The 16,500-nt window shown below is 59.9% G+C and overlaps 1 protein-coding gene across 2 annotated transcripts in view; it reads right to left on the reverse strand.

Annotated features, from left to right (window-relative positions):
- The window catches only part of SEMA3F (semaphorin 3F), a 30,208-nt gene extending 15,647 nt beyond the window's left edge, over positions 1-14,561 (reverse strand). For both annotated transcript variants that reach the window (XM_047693556.1, XM_047693551.1), the window contains exons 1-2: positions 14,002-14,561; positions 9,708-9,867 (exon numbers count right to left, since the gene is read on the reverse strand). In XM_047693556.1, the coding sequence (XP_047549512.1) occupies positions 9,708-9,819 (112 nt within the window). In that variant the 5' untranslated portion in view covers positions 9,820-9,867; positions 14,002-14,561. The remainder of the gene's footprint in view (positions 1-9,707; positions 9,868-14,001) is intronic.
- Between the last annotated feature and the right edge of the window lie 1,939 nt (positions 14,562-16,500).

Raw genomic sequence — 16,500 nt, forward strand, 5'->3', positions numbered from 1 at the left:
CCCCTTGGTTATAGCCCCACAAAGCAGCAGGTCCTGACTGACAGTGTCACCTCCCAGTGCTGTGCTTGGGTACTAGGGGGTGACAGACAGGTCCCTACAGCACAGCCCTGACCTCTGACCTCATGTAGGCTAGTGCAGCCCTAATCTCTTAGCTGAAGAGCAATGAGGTTAGGGGTGAGAGGTGGGGGTGCTGGCCAGGGTCTCCATCAGAGTTCTGTCCTCCTGCCCTTCTGAGGAAGGAAACGGAGGTGGACAAGGAGGGGGCAGCAGTGGCAGTGGGAGTGGCAGGGCCTAGACAGTCCTTACTGGATGTCCCCATGGACTCAGTGTGGTGGGGGCAGACCCTTATCACGCCCCCAAAGCTGTGAGAGGCCCCAGAGGAAGGCCTGGGGGCTGAGCTGGCCCCCTGGCTCCTGGCCTAATCCTCTTTTAATGATCGGCCAGCCGGAAGGCCTCAGCCCCTGGCCACAGCCCTACAATCCTGGGAGCCCCAGCCAGGACGAGCTGGGGGCAAGGCGGCCCCTGAAGCCTCTGCACCCACCTCATTCACACCCCAGTGCCGGGATCCCAGCACTGGCCAGGCCAATCCATGGCCCCAGCATCTGCAAGTGTGTACCAGGGAGACATCTGACTTGTGCTCCCACAGATTCCCTTGGGCATTTACCATTTGTTCAGGGTCAGGCCCCACATGGAGCCCGTCAGGGGAGGCTGTCACTGATGATCAGGGGCTTGCTCTCCCAGTCCCTTTTCTATCCCAGAAATGTTCTAGATGGGAATCCCTAGAAACCAGACCCAGAGTTTTGCCTGAGGCTTAAGCTGCCTCCTCCCTGGGGGGTAGGCTCCAGTTCCTCGGCCCCAAACCCCTCAATATCTGTCCCCTCCAATCCCATCCCTGGGCCAGGCTTTCCAGATTGGAGACCCAGAAAATCCCCAGGAGCCATCCACATGCACCCCCTTCCCCCCAGGCAGGTGAGCCAGGTCGGTGCCAACAAAACCAATTACAGCCGCTCTCACCCAATTAGCAACTAATTATGGCCTCGTAGTCCATTCAACATAATTAACATGTAAATGACTCCGCGTGTTTATATTCAATAACTGCTCTGATTGAATTTAATTTAAAAGTCTGAACTGGGGACCCAGTTACCGTATTTCACCATCTAGAGCACCACTTCCTGGGAATGTCGGCTCCTGGGGGAGAGGGACACAAGCAGCGGTGGAGGGGGGAGGTGCGTGGAGGGGCAGGTGCTGTGACACTGGCCCAGCCTGGGCTTAGGAGGGTAGGGATGGCTGTGGTCCCTACCTCCCTGACGTGCTGTCCCTGCGGTGTGGGAAAGTGGTGAAGTCTGAAGAGCCCCAGTGGGACCCTAGAGTTGGGAAATCCTCTGGAACTAGGGGCCCCTTCTTAAGGGCTACTGTAAACATCCCAGCTGTTCGGTAAACACCAAGCCAGAGCTGAGCTGGAGCCACCCAGCTGGGCTAAAGCCCTCCCATTTTGCTGACTGTGGCCTGGGGGCTGGGGGCTGAGACCTGGGGCCTAGGGGCCGGCAGGCTCAGCCGTGCTGTTCCCACGCCCGTTCCGCCCCAGTGCCCGCCTGCTCCGCCCAGGAAAGGACAGGCTGGGGGCATAGATCATCCTGACCCAGAAGCAACCAGGAGGGAAGGGGCAGCAGGGCCACACCATGGCACACGTGCCAGGTAGAAACCCACGGTTCTACACCTCTCTTGTGCAAGGACGTCCAATGGCTTTCGACCACTGTGGCCCAGCAGGTAGGGGGCTCTCCAGCCTAGGTCCCTCCAGGGATCCCTGTTCGCCCCCCAGGGCTCCATGGCGCCTGATCATTCTAGGTCTGACCCAGTGACTCAGGAGGCCGGGAGGTCTGGTGTGGATCCTTCTCGGCCCGCACTGCCATCTATGAGGACACCTTTGGGCCTTCACCAGCTAGGCAAAGCTCAGAGGTCTTGCTCAGTTCGGACACAGTGCAGGGGGAAAGTTGGCCTGTAGGGGCAGGGCAGCCCAGGAATGGGATGGGAGGCAGTGGCCTGGGCCAGGCAAGAAGCTTGGGGTACATTCCAGGCAAGGAATGTACCCCAAGAAGGGTGAAGGGGGTAGAAAGACAGTCGACTCTAAGGGCAGGGTCACACTGATCCATTTCTCAGGTGGGGAGAGTGAATCCTGCTTCCAGTTCCACAGGCCTCGGGGACCCACCCCGCCTCCCACATTCCAGACCTAGCCCGGAAACCCCTCACTCCTTCCCCCACCACCTCCTCCTCCCCGTGACTGCAAAAGACAACAAACTCTCCATGGCTCATTTACTCCGATAAATCAACCAGACGGACAGGCCAGGACAGAACTGACAGGCTGGTGGGTGTCGAGACCCTCCCTCACTCCCATCTCTGGGCCCCCATCTCTGCTGCCCTCCTTGGATTCCTGGGGTCCCTGTATGCCTTCACATCGCTCACCCAGAGATTCCCAGGATGTCCCAGACAGTCTTAGTCCCCTCCCCAACATTCAGACAGGGAAACTGAGGCATCGAACAGACAGATGTGTATTCAGGGTTGGCCTTGGCTGATCTGGACAGACAGAGTCTGGAGGCCAAGCAGGACTCAGCCAGTCACCCGTCTAGGAAGGCAGCAAGTTCTCCACACGGGCCTGGTGCTGGGACAGGAGGGTGTGCCGGAGCAGGCAGCAGCCCTGGGCAGAGGCTGCCTGGGGTGCCGCAGGAGCCCACAACCCCTGCCCCCCGAGTTCTAGCTGCTCCCCTGCCAACCGTAGAGTCTAACCTCCAGGCTGAGCAGCAGCCACACAGGCAGCGGACTCTGCCCAGGGAGGGAAATGAGAGCATCAGCCCTGAGCCCGAAGTGGAAAGAAACATGGCTCTTGGCTGGGCGCAGGGACCTCAGAGGAAAGAGCATGTCCGGGTAGGAAGCCAAGGAGGGGTCAGGGTGAGGATGGGAGGGGGTGGAGGCAAGGGGGGATGAGGGGAAGGAAGGAAGGAAGATGAGTGGGGGCAGGGGGGTCTGGAGCTGAGGCCTCATGCCCCAAAGACTTCCTGATCCTTGGAGGGGCTGTTGCTTTGGGGCTGTCCCTGCCCGGAGATGGAGCAGAGGGCCATACTTGCCAGCAGCCCCAGTGAGAAGGCCACGAGCCAGCCTAGCTGAGGCCTCCCTCCCCTGTAGACAGGCCTCCTGAATCCTAGGACAGCAGCCACCACCCAGGCCCATTTTTTGCTGGGTCAGGACCAGTGCTCAGGGTCTGGAGCCTAGGAGGCCTCCACGCTCTCCCTGAGACTCTTCCCCAGCCTGGGGTATGTTGGGGGTGGGGGGGTGGCTGAAGGCCTGCCAAGCTCTGGCACCCACGTGAGCTGAGCTTTGGATTCAGACCAGAGCCTTCTGGCATCCAGGCCTCTGGCAAAGGCCCTCTTGCTATTTCTAAGAAAAATGCAGCAGGAATCTTTTCTGCTTCTCCAAAACTCCAAGGGCTCCCTTGAGACAGGGCTCAGATTCCCAGGACAGCACCAGGCCAGGCTGGGAAACCTTGCTCTCAGCCCCGTGATACAGATGCCCAAGTGAGCAACCCACGTCTGGGTCCCCAGCACAGGCTGCCCGGGCCGGGATGGCACTCCAGGAGGGGTCACCGAGGCTGCTAACGGGGCCCCATCAGAGTGGGCAGCTCACCTAGGCGGAGGGAGCTCCCTCCAAGGCAACCCTCTCCAGTGCCTCTCTCTCACTGGATTTCCCTCACAGTGTGTACATGGTGCCTCTGTCAAGAGGAACAAAGAGCTTGAAAACCACAAGGAGCAAGTGCAAACACTCCCCACAGGATTCTGCCCTCCCCGCAGGTGTTATGCCACACATGCCTCCCTGCTCCTGCTCTTCCCTCCCACAGTCTCTCTTCCCCTGTCTGAAAGGCAGCCTCCTCCAGGAAGCCAGACAGGATGCCCACGGCAAGGGCATCATATCTCTGCCTGGCACAGGGCTCAGGGTACCTCCTGCAGTCCTTTCCAAACACGGTCACCTTCACCAATGGTTAGAAATCTAGAGGGAGGGGTGAGGCAGTGTGGGACTCTTTAGGCTTCCCCCAGGAACCGCCCTTGCCCCTCTGCCCCCACCAGGATGGCTCCTAGTTCCTGAGACTTCCTTCCCCGGGGCTGGAACTGCACTCACAGAGGGAACCCTCCTGCAGCACGGTGAGTTCAGCCCCATCCTTATGCCCATTTGACAGACAACACAGAAGGGACAGAGAGTCCCAGGGACACTGCTCAAGATCTTCAGTGGCCGGAATGTTGGCAAAGTGGCTTGAGCCCTCAGAACGTCGCCCCCACTGGGCCACTGCTGTTCCCACCTTACACAGTGTGGTTGGGGGTGTGTGGAGACCAGGTCCTAGAGGGGCTAAGCCACCTGCCTGAAGTCACACAGCTCCCAGGGGCAGAATGGAGGTTTGTCGGCCTTCAGGGACAGCCCTTGCAAACATCACCATCACCACCTTCACAATCTCCCAAATTTAAGTCCTGGGGCAGGAGCAAGAGGTCTCCTGGGGAGGAGGGGCGGAGTACCCACAGCTCTGAAGACACCCTCCGGGCATCCGCCCCCTCTGGAGGGGTCACAGGGTTGGAGGTGCAGACAGGCAGGTGCAGACAGCCAGGAGCCCACTCTGAGGCCGCTGCCTCCCAAGCCACAGGGTGAAAGATACCTTTATGGGCTGGGACGAGATTTTTATCTTGGCGGTTTCTCTTTAAATTCTTTATGATTACGAAGCAGCGGGGGCTGCCAAGGAACATGATTTACTCCTTGAGCATGCACCAGCTCCTCGCTCAGTGCCAAGGGAAGCTGGAGCCAGGGAAGGAGGGGCGGGCGTCCTGCCAGGGAACCAGAGACAGGGCCTGGGCTGCTGAGGCCCAGCTAGCGGCAGGCCCATCAGAGGCTCGGCTGGACCTGGAAGGACCACAGCCTGAGGCCCCCAGCCCCGCGCTAGCTGACTCGGGCTGGGCTTCAGACGGGTTCTCGGCAAGAATAGGACCTGCTCCGTTCTCTCTGAATGCCAACTGCTAGCCAGCTGAGGGGACCGCCAACCTCCAGGACCTCCCAGCTCCCCAAGTGGCCACTTCCCAGTCCCTTCTCAGGAGTAAGGCAGTTCCCATTTCCTGGAAAACAGAGATCCCAAATGCAGGACTCTGGGCTCAAGTTCATGCTTTGGGTCTTCCTACATTCTTCCTCCTGGCTCATCTGGAATACTGGTCCCCCCTGCCCTCCCCAGTTTGCTAGTTCCAAATCCCAGTGTAGCTGTCAGAAACAGGTCACCTCTACCTAGCTCCCCAGTGCCACCTCTGGTCTCCAAGCTTCTGGGCTTCCCCCCACCCTCCCTCTCCTTCCTCCTTATTCTGAATCTCCTAGCCACCACCAACCCCCGCCAGCCCCCATTAGCTGGCCAGCAAGCTCCTGGGGGTGGGGGTAAGGGCAGGTCCTCACCCCACCCCCACCATACAGTTAGGCCGGGGGGTGAGGCAATGCACCATCAAGGCTAAAGGCACCTTCACTTCAACCCATATTCACCCACTTTTGATCCCCCTGGGTGAAGTAAATGGGCCATGACCTCTCCTAACCTCCAATGTTGTCACTTCCTAACAAGAAGGTCTGGCCACTCTGGCTCTCTGATGCCACATGTGGATGATGTAAGCGGTGGCACTATCCTGTGCCTTTAATCTCCCGAGGCTTGGAGGCTGGGCTGAGCTGGGTGGGCAGGCAGTGACCGGCACTTACCCACCCATTCACCCTCCACCTGCCGAGTGTCCCTCCGCATAGAGCAAGCCAGTCACACCTGGATTTAGAGAAGATCCAAATCCCAGGGCCACCCTGGACACAGGAGCCTTTCCTCTCTTGGACCCTGGCTTTCCTTCTCCAAAAGGAGAGACCTTCTTAGGGGACTCTGAGCAGTGGAGGACTGGGGTGATGGAGGGATGCATTTAGAGGAACAGTCAAACCCCAATGCTGTCGTTTCCAAAAGCAGAGGGCACGAGAAGCCCACCCAGGGTGATCTCAGCCCTCTCCTTAGGAAATGAGGGTGGGAAGGCTAAGGCCAGCAGTAGGATCCTGGAACCCTGTCCCGAGCTCATGGGAGAGACCTGTGCCTGATTCCCTCAACCCACCCTTTGCTCTCTCAGTCCCGGGATGGGCTCAGACATCAGGCAGAGCCAGGCTCCAGCTTAATCCTGCTCCTGAGTGATGGGAAGCCTCACAGGAAACCCAGGGAGAAACCCTTAGAGAGGGTTTGGAAAGGCCTTGGAGAAAACACCACATGGTTAGCATCACGGGTACCTACCGTTATTTATTTATTTTTTAAAATTTTATTTATTTATTTGCTAGAGAGAGGGAGAGCACAAGCAGAGGGGGAAGTAGTCTCCCCACAGAGCAGGAAGACTGACATGGGACTTGATCCAAGGACCCTGAGATTGTGACCTGAGCCAAAGGCAGACACTTAACCGACTGAGCCACCCAGGCGCCCCCTGACCGTTATTTCTATTACTTTCATCCTTCCTGGCTCTTCTACCCCATTGCCCTACTCCTGCCTCAGTTTCCCCAGCTTGCCCAGCCAGCTTGCATCATCACAGAACCCCTCTCCCCCACCAAATGCAGCTTGCCCCACATCCTGGCTGAAGCTGGCCCAGGCAGCAGGCAGCGGCTTATTGTGGAGGTGGCTTCCTGGGATAAAATAAACATTCCCCAAGCTGAACAAAAGACCTGGCAGGGCATTCATACCTCCCTGCTGTTGAGGGAGGTGGTGCCCCCTGGCTTGGGTCATCTCAGGACGGTGGGGGGGGGGGGGCTTTTTCTCCCAGGTTTGGCCAGGAACTCTGGGGTTAAGGGAATTCCAGGCCAGGATGGGTGGAGAGGGTCCTACTGCCTAGGCTCTCTGGTCCCAAGCATGAGCTCTCAGGGAACACCTCACCTTTCCTGGAAATCCTCCCCACGTGACCCTGCACTTCTGCCTGACTTTGGCTGTGCTGCTTCTGGAACCTGAGGGGATGGGCCATAGGAGCCCCCTCCACCCTGCCTTCCCCCTGCTCTGACCTGGGCTATAGCGAAACTCTGGGGCCCTGCTCCCTTGTACCTTTTTGGCTCTAGGCCTGGCTGGGGTGCCCAGGCAGGTGCACAGGCAGCAAGCCCAAGCCTGGACCAGTTCCTGCCTTTCTTCCTTTAGCTGCTCTGGACAGTGTGGCCCCCCGTGCCAGCACCTCCAGCTTGCAAGGTCTGGCCCAGCCAGGCCGGAACTGGCACCTCCTGACGGCAGCAGGCCCAGGGGAGGGGAGGGGAGGAGAGGGGCCTAGGCTGAGTCCCGGTGGCTTGGCATGCCAGCTGCTATATTCAGGCAAGGCACAGATGGGGAAACTGAGGCAAAGAGCAAGAGGATCACCAGTGCTTCTAAGAACAACCCTCTCTGTGCCCCTCAAGTGTACCTGGGAGAAGAAGCCCCCAGCCCTTTCCCAGTCCTTGGTCTAGCTGTGAAATCCGGTTTCTATGGGTATTGGTATCTACCCTCACTCCACAAATGCTTGGTAAAGACCTTCTCCTCTCTGAGCCTTACTCTGTGTACACGACGAGTCTGAGACCACCCAGCATGGGGGGATGACTGGGCCTGGTGCAGCGTCAGTGCTGGGTTCCCAAGTGGTACCAACCCACCAGGTGTCCATTAGCTTTGCAGCCAGTCTGATGGTGAGAACCCCATCTTGGTCACTGCAGACTCCCTGGTATTCGGCATGGGGCCTGGCGCAGAGTAGGGACTCAAGCATCTGCTAAATTAAGTGACATCCAAGCACACAACTAGGCCACAGGATCAGCAGGGAACTGGAAAGGTCATTCGGAGCAGAGAAGGATGTGTGTCCGAAGGCATGGAGGCCCAGGGTGGGGTGGCCCCAGGCATCCCATGGTCCCACCCTGAGCTGCCATGGCCGTCAGCACCACAGGATAGCTGCCAGCAAGCTGGGCTTTTAGTCACTGCGGGTGTCAGCCTCAGAGCTAAATGAGAAGGGATCGACCCAACTGATGTGGGCGTCAGCAAGGCCAGGACACTGGGGTTCTATTTCTGGCCTCGCCTCTGCCTCCTGCCTGACCTTGGCCCTGCCCTTGCCTGAGCCTCGGTTTTTCTCTCCGGAAAACAGGAATGAAAGTCCTTAGCACTTTGTCTCTGAAGGTCTAAGAAGGTTTAAGAGGCACATGCCGAGGACTGAGGACAGCCCTGTGTCTTATCCTGCCTGCTTCCCCTCATGGGTCTCCAGGGTAATGGCAAAAATAGCACCCAGAGTGGACGTCTGGGTTCTAGGGTCCCAGGGGTGTGGAGACAAGGCCCCATTCCCTTCCCCTGTTGGGGGAGGGGATGCTCTGCTCCCCATGCTGGCACCCTGGGCTGGGAAGGGAGTGGGAGCAGGGCCAGGCCCCTTCAAGATTTATTCATCTGCTAGGAGGAAATCCACTGGGGAAGGGTGGAGTGATCAGCAGAATAAACTTCACCCCTTCTCAGGCCCAGGGGCGAAGGGCACTCTTACAACCAAACCCATCACACTTCCGCCCACTCCTCAGGCCCCACACTGGACTCCTTCCAGGCACATCGTCTGAAATTCACTCCCCACTCCCCCCATCAACTCACAGGGTGGGATGAGGACAGGGGAGGAGCTCTGCTGGGGACAAGGGGACAAGGGGACATGGGAACATGGTGAGGTGGAGGCTGGACCTCAGCCAAACCCGAGGAAGGAAAAGTCAGCCCAGCCTTTCACCCCAATTTATGTGCCCGGAAATCTGGCCAGCCAGGGCTGAGTCGGCCCCGCCCAGGGCAGGCGGCTGGACAAAGTGACCTTGGGCCAGAGGAGAACTCCGCAGTGACCCCAGGCCCCCCAGGTCCCAGCATCCCCTTTCTGCAGGCGGGGCCGGGGGAGAATCTTCCGATCATACACACCTTTGAAGAAGAGCTAGTGACTGAGCCATCTGGACACCTGAGTGTGTGCCATGTGTATTCGCCCACCAGTGGGTGAGGTACAAAGGCAATCGAGCCGGGGAACCTGTCTCTCACTCTCCAGAACCCAACTGCTCATTAGAGCCTTCCAGTGACTCCCAAAGCAAAGTGCTCGTTGGGGAGCTCAGACCCGTCACATAGCATGTGCTGTCCCTGGACTTGCCAAATGGCCCGCGCTCCCCTCGCAGCCCACGGCATCCTCCCAGCTTCCTGGGACCCCCTCCCACCTGGAGACCCACCCCTTAGCAGAGCAGGGTCTGCTGCTCCAGCTTTCTGCGGCTTTGGTTTCTGCCTGACCGCCTGACCCTCCACCTCAGGAACCACCCAGGGCAGGACCAGACACCGAGCAGCAGCGAGGTCGGGCTTCCCCAAATACGAGTCGGGAAGAAGAGGCATCTCTCCCCAGTTATCTCTCACACTGAGGGAGGTGCTTTACGGACCCAAGGCCACCCAGCCTGACACCCCAGAGTCTGCCTTGAGAAGGGGCCCAGGCTCAGGAGACTTTGCGGAAACGTCCACATGGCCCATTCTCTAGCCTTTCCTGCCAAGCTACCGCCACCCCTCTCCTCCCCACCCACATACCCAGGGCAACCCTTGTGGCTGCATGAAGTATCTCTTTCTGCCCTGCCTCTTCCGGTGGCCTCTAGAGCGGGCTGAATCCTGTGGACAGAAGATGATGCTGGGGACCAGCGAGGCAGTCTCTTACCTTTGAATGAGAGCCGGACGCGGGGCGTGGCCGGGAGGTGGTCCTGGGTGGGGGTGGCTGGCCAGACCCCAGTCAGTAGGGAAGCCCAGAGGAGGAGACAAGCGACAGGCATTGTGGGAGGGGCCTAGGGCCCAAGAAGCTGGCTGGGCTGTCTGGACACCTGGGAAGGAGGAATCAATATTTGAATATGAAAGGCAAATGGGGGGCGCCTGGGTGACTCAGTGGGTTAAAGCCGCTGCCTTCGGCTCAGGTCATGATCTCAGGGTCCTGGGATCGAGTCCCGCATCGGGCTCTCTGTTCCGCAGGGAGCCTGCTTCTTCCTCTCTCTCTGCCTGCCTCTCTGCCTACTTGTGATCTCTGTCTGTCAAATAAATAAATAAAATCTTTAAAAAAAAAAAAAAAAAGAAAGGCAAATGGGGGAGTCTGGACCTACCAACTCTCCTTTCCCACACCCTTGGCCTGGGGCCATGAATGCCCCAGTGTGCAAACCTTATACACTTTCTGGTCCCTGCCTTTATCTGGGAATGTGTGGCCAATAGGTCCAAAGACGGAGCAACCAGGTGCAGCCTGGGGTCACCAGAGCTAATAGGGGCCAGTGGATATTCAAACACTACCCTGCCCTCCAGCACCCCGAATTCCATTTGCAGGGTCCTGCTCAAACAGGCCAGCTTACAGCTTCTTCCAGTTCCCAGCAGGCTCTCTCTGTTGTGCCCACCCCCAACCAAATGGGCTGCTCCTTCCCTCGCCCACCTCCAGAAATGGGGGAAGAGATGGTTGCCGTCCTGCCTGCTCCCGCCAAACTTCTCCACCCAATCTAAGGAAATCGGGACCTGATTATTGGGGCAGGGGGCATGGGAAACAGTGGAGGATAAGTGAGACACACATAGACAGCCTAAAATGGAAGAGACGGCAGCCAGAAAAGGAGAGGCAAAGAATAGCAGGGTCTACTTTTACTGAAATCACAGCAGGAGGGATCCAGGTCAGATGTACGGAAGGACTTCCTGCCAGGTAAAGTTCTAGCTCTGCCTCTAGAGGGCAAAGAGAGGGGAGTGAGGAGAGCCAGCAGGCCTGGGGCAGCGTCTGAGCCAACCTCAGTGTCCCCAGCAGAACCCCCAGCAGGTCCAAGTTTCGATACGATGTTTTTCAAATATTGTCTCCCCAGGCAGGCTGGCTGTTGGGTAAACGCAGCCCAGCACCAGTTGTCGGAACATATTGCTCCCTCCCAGCAAAAAACAGCGCCAATTCCCAATCCCCCCACCCGGATACATTGGGGGTGGGGGCACAGAGAATGACAAAGTGAGCCCCCTCCTCCAGATCTGCCTTGTCTACTTTCGTTTCCTAGGGCAGGACCCTAGGCCCATTTCTAGGACCCTGGAGTGGGGGTGAGAGGCAGCAGGGGCTGCTAATCCTCAGCACTGGCGGACAGAGGCTGAGGCAAGGCCGGGCTCCACATCTGTCAGGCCCCACTCAGCAGAAACTGAGGCCCTCCCTGGACCCAGGTCCCCTCCCCCCAGCCCCAGCCTCTCCTGCCAGGACAAACCACACTGGTGGCTCTTCAGACAGGAAGTGAGGCTTCAGGTCTCCTGGCCCATTCCCCAGGTGGTGCCCTCTGTGGGAACACCCTCTCACCATTCCTTAAAGATCCCCCATCACAGATGCTCCCTCCTGGGGAGGCTAGCGGAAGGAGAGAACCAGAGCCAGCCTCTTCCCCAGGCTGCTGGGGCACCAAGCTGGTGCTGGGTGAATCGCAGGCTCCGGTGAGAGGAGCAGGTAGGAGAGAGGGCTTCGAGGCCACCATCACCCTCGAGTGTACCTGTGAGGCCTCACACACAGTTGTGGATATACACACGTCCACACTTGCATGCCCACACACGTCCTCCCAAGCATGTGTTTGCTCAAGAACTTGACCTGCTAGTGGGGTGGGGCTCAAGGAAGCTGGGGAACACTGCCCTGGCTTGGGTGGGAGGCAAGCTGCAGTCTGGGTCCCTCAGAGACCTTTGATCCTATGTATCAGGGGGCTCAGGATGACTCAAACCCCCCTTGACCTCATTTCCCCTGCATCCATTTTCATGGTAACAAGGTCAGGGTCACCAAGGACAGCTTTAGAGTTCTCCAAGGTAGCCAGGAAGGTGGAAGGCTTTGCCCCACTGGGCCCCTACAGGGACCTCCCAAGATGCTCTGGCCCTTTAAAGGACTGAATGGGGGATGTTCAAGTCTACTGGGGCCAAGTCCAGGACCCCTCTTTGGAAAGCATGGGGGAATGGAAAAGAGAAGAGAGAGAGGGGAGAAGAGAAATAGAGGGACAGAGAGAAGGAAGGGGAGGACATTTCCACAGTCACTTCCATTCTGCCAGCTCCTAGATGCATTCCACTTAGCCCCAGCCCCAGAGAAGCCCCCAGTAGGGCGAGCCAGGTGGGTGGACAGAGAAGGAACAGCCACCGCCACCTGGGAGCCCACCAGGAGGAGAGCAGAGAAAGAAGGAAAGAAGCCTGGCGGGAGGGAGCAAGGGAGGGAGGCAGGCGGGAGGGAGGAGGAGAGAGGGAGGAGAGAGGGAGGGACGGAGGAGAGACGTTCGAACAAAGAACCGAGGAGCTGGGGCTGGCAAGGGGTGCAGAGAAGGGGCGGCCAGACAAGGGGGTCTAGAGGCACCTGGGGGTAGGGCAGGGGGCTAGGGAGTCGAATTGTCCGGCCTGATCCAGACCTCCTAGGCTTGTGGGGTGGGGGTTGGGGGAGTGAACAGCCTGCCTCAGAGAAGGGAGGTTAGCTCTTCTGAGCTAAGAACTGCCTGGATGGAAGGGAGGCAGGAGCAGGGGCTGCGGGGGAACATGGAGATGAAATTATTAACAGCACCCCGGCCCTATGGTACCCACCCCTACCCCCACAGGCCAGAGATCCTTTCTGGCTCCTTGGCTTTCCCCCTCCCCCAGCACCCCATGGACTGGGAAGCAGAGCCACCCCCCCCATAGCTGGAATTGAAACCCCCCCTTTCATGATCAAGGGTTTCCCAGTCAAGGTCACCTGGGCTCAGCTTCATCCTCCCCATCAAGGTATGTCTACCAGAGCATGGGGGCCACTGAGGCTAGGCTGCTGGCCTTCTCTCCTCATACCCCCGCACTTCTGGGCCTTGGCTACTTCAGAACTGGGGGTCAGCAGCAGGGGTAAGCTTACCCAGTGCCCTAGCCTTGCAGCACACCTTACCCCATAAGTCCAGGCACACTTCCCACACAGCCTCAGAAAAGACCCCAGCTCCATCCAATCCCCTGGACAGGGATAAACCTCCCAACCCCCCGACCCCTATCTCTGCAACTAGGACAGAGGCTTCTGGGAGACAAACTGGGTGAATTCAGGAGGACAGGAACCCCCAACCTGGCCCAGCTCCAGGGTGGACACACCAGTGCCTTCAGGTGGCCCCCCTCCCCGGGGGTTCATGGAATGGTGTTCTCCACACAGTTACCTCAACAATTATAAGTTACTGAAGCAGCCAGGGCCTCTCAGCCTTAGCTCCAGCTGACCCATCCTGCCAGGCCTGCCTCATTCCCCGGCCACCCTGACACTCTCTGGTCCCACCTGTTCTAGGTGAGCCCACCAAGCTCCTAGAGTCCCCTGCCCATTTCACCACTGGGGCTCCAGCCTGCCCAAATGGGGGACTTAACTGCAGGCTCTGGCAGCTCACCTACACCCCACATACAGCCAGGCCCCTAAGCCGAGCAAGACTCCCTGTTAGAAAAGCAAACCCAGCTAGCAGCTGGGGGTCAAGGGGTTAGCACAGAGTTGGGAGAAAAGCCTCAGGGCTGGAGGCTCTCCTGCCTTGCTGATCTGGGGGACCCTCCACGTGGGGGCTGCGGGTATAGCGCTTCTCTTAGAGCAGACGATTCTGGGACACTGAGGCAGGGCAGACGCACTTAAGGGGAAGAGCTCTGCCCCAGGCATTAGTGGGAGAGAGCTGAGCCAGGAGAAGGGGCGTCCGGACTCCCGCTCCAGGAACGTGGGGGTGGGGGTGCGTGCAAGCACCCACCCACCCAGAATCTGACGAGAAAAAGTTGCTCTGCACACTGGTGACCCCGCAGGATATCTCATCCACACATCCCCACGTCGCACCGATAAGGTTCCGGGCAGCCTGGACAGGTACAGCGCCCACTCAAGTCCTACAGCCTCTGCGTCCCCGGGAACCCCCCTGCCTCTCCGAGCCCCGCGCCCCGGACACTTCTGCAGAGTTGCAGTGCCGCGGGTCCCAGAGGGATCGCGGGGTGGCCCGGCCGTCTGCCTGCTCCCTCCCGGTTCCCGCCGCACTCACCTCCTCCGCGGCGGCGGGGCCTGGGCTCCCGGGCGGCGGGGGCGGCGGCGACGGCGGCGGCAGAGCGGCTCCCGGTTGGGCCGGCCGGCGCTAGCGGCCCCCCGGGGCCATGGCCCTGCCCGCGCCCTCTCGCCGCTGTGCCTGAGCCGAGGTCGACGCCGCGGCCCGGGTTTAACGGGGTCCGCGGGCTTCGGGCGCGTCAGCAGCCGAGGCCCCGGGCCCTAGCCCGGGCCATGGGAAGGCTCAGGGGCGCTCGGGGCCGCCTCCCCCCGGGTGGGCTGCGGGCGCCCCCTGGCCGGCGCGCCGAGGGCGCATTCCCCGGCGCGGGGCGCGGGCGACGGCGCGCGCTCGGCTTCGGGGCGCTGCGCTTGGCTCGGCCCGGTGGTGCTCGTCTGCTTGTTGGACTGGGGCCAGGCGGCCGCGCTGGACTGAGGCCGGGCGGCCGCGCTGGGCTGCGCCGCTCCTCACCGCGCGCGCTGGCCCTGCGCTGCGCTCGGGGATCGCCGGACCGCGGCCGTTCGCTCGCTCGCTCGCTCTGGTCTCGCGGCCGCCGGCGGGACGGGGCGCTCGGAGCCGCGCGGGGAGCGCCGGCAATTGGCCGCCCGTGGGCGACATTTGCATAGCGCGGCCCCGCCCCGGCCGCCCCGCCCGGCCCCACCCCCGGGGCGGGACCCGCCCGGCCGCCGCCCCGCCCCCGCTCCACCTGTCCGCGGGCTGGGCTCTGGGCTCTCGGGGCGGTGGGGCGACCCGAGCCGGGGGAGACTAATCTGCACCCCGCGCCCCCGCCCCGGCTTCGCGGGCGGCGCCCCCGCCCCGCCCTGGCTTTGTCTCTCAGTGGATACACCGCGCACACCGCGCCTGGTGTTTACCCCGGCACTCAACTCCCTGGCGGGAAGGGCGGGAGCGCCGGGGAGCTACGAGCCTGCGCTCACCTGCGCACCCCCTGCCGTGTCACTCCTTACCACTTGCTGCGGGCCGCGCGGGCCCCGCGCGTGAGTCCCGCAGCGTAGGACCCAGGACTGCCCCAGCCGCTCAGCAGGTGGCGGTGCAGCCTCTGGGACGGCTGGCACCGCTGGACCTGCTCGCTGCCTCCAACCCAGGCCAGGTCGCAGCAGCCCAGCCTGACTGCTCTGTCCAATCACTCCAGGGCTACCCGTGATTCCCCAGCCTCCAGTCCTATTTTAAACCGGCAGCCCCACGGATCCACTCCTTATAGTTCCATATCCCCAGAGAAGCCAGATAGGCTGGGCCTCCTCTCCTAAAAGGGACATTTGCTTTCAAATGGCCTCATGATGACCCCAGAGCCCAGCAACTGAGGCAAACACCTCTCCGTGATCCCAGAAGGGACCTGACACCCCAAGGCCATGGCCTCACCAACCAGGATCACAGTCTCAGCCCTGCCCCAGGCCCTTTGCTGAGGTCCCAAGGGGCATGATCCTTCTTTGTCCTCTCCTTCCACCTCTCTCTCCTCCCTTGTCTATTCCCTCCCCTTCCTCTTCTCTCCTATCTTTTTTCTCCCTTTCTCCCCTCTCCTATCCTCTCCCTTCTCCTCCCTCCTTTCCCTTCTTTCCTCTTTCTCTGCCTTCCCCTCCACTTCACCCTCTTTTTTCACCCTCCCCCTATTTTTCCTTCTCTTCTTTCTCTCCTTCTCCTCCTTCTTCCCCCTCCCCCTTCTCTCCCTGGTTAACAAGTCCCCTGGAGAAGCCATCCCTCCGTCTGACCCACTGACAGATTGACTGCAGAAGGTTAAGAACCCAGATGAGGGTCTCCTGCCCTGGATTTTGAGTGCTGGCCCACAGGCTCCAAGTAGAGACCACCTGAAGCAAGGAAACCAGCCTGGACTTATGGTGGCTCCAGGGACCATGCCTGCACCCCTCTGCTCTATTAGGTCTCATTTAAAACACCGTGATAATCGTCCCTCCTCATCCCTCCTCCTCTAGGTACCAGGGTCACCGCTGAGGCCAGTACCACTGCGCAGCCATCACCAATGCAGCCTATGCCGCCATCACCATGGTTTCCAGCACCATCCCTCCCCCACCTCCCCTTCACCCCCAGTCTCCCTGGTCTTATAGCCTGGCCACCCCTGTCACCACCCCCAGCGTGATCACCATCATGGTCACTGAAGCAGAACTATTAGGACTTACCAAAGACTCCAGGGTGCTGGCTTGGGAAGAAAAGAGATGCGATGGATGCGTCCACAGAGCTCTGCTCAGATGCAGAGAACGGACCTGGTGCTAGTGCATGGAGGCCTTCTGAAGACGGGGAGGCAGGGAGAGGGGAGAGACCTTCAGCAAGCCCACCTCACACAATGGAATGCCAGTTCTCTCCTAAACAACATGAGCAGACTGAGTAATAGAAACAAAAGCAGAGTTATTGCAACAGAGAACTCATAGTGCACCCCCGCTCACCGTCCGCTGTCCATGCTGGGCTGGCCATTTTGTGTCACTATTCATGTTATTATGCATATAAAATATGCATTCTTGGGAGAAATATAGTCGA

This window comes from Lutra lutra, chromosome 1 (genome assembly GCF_902655055.1).
Source record: "Lutra lutra chromosome 1, mLutLut1.2, whole genome shotgun sequence".
In the NCBI taxonomy this organism is placed as follows: domain Eukaryota; kingdom Metazoa; phylum Chordata; class Mammalia; order Carnivora; family Mustelidae; genus Lutra; species Lutra lutra.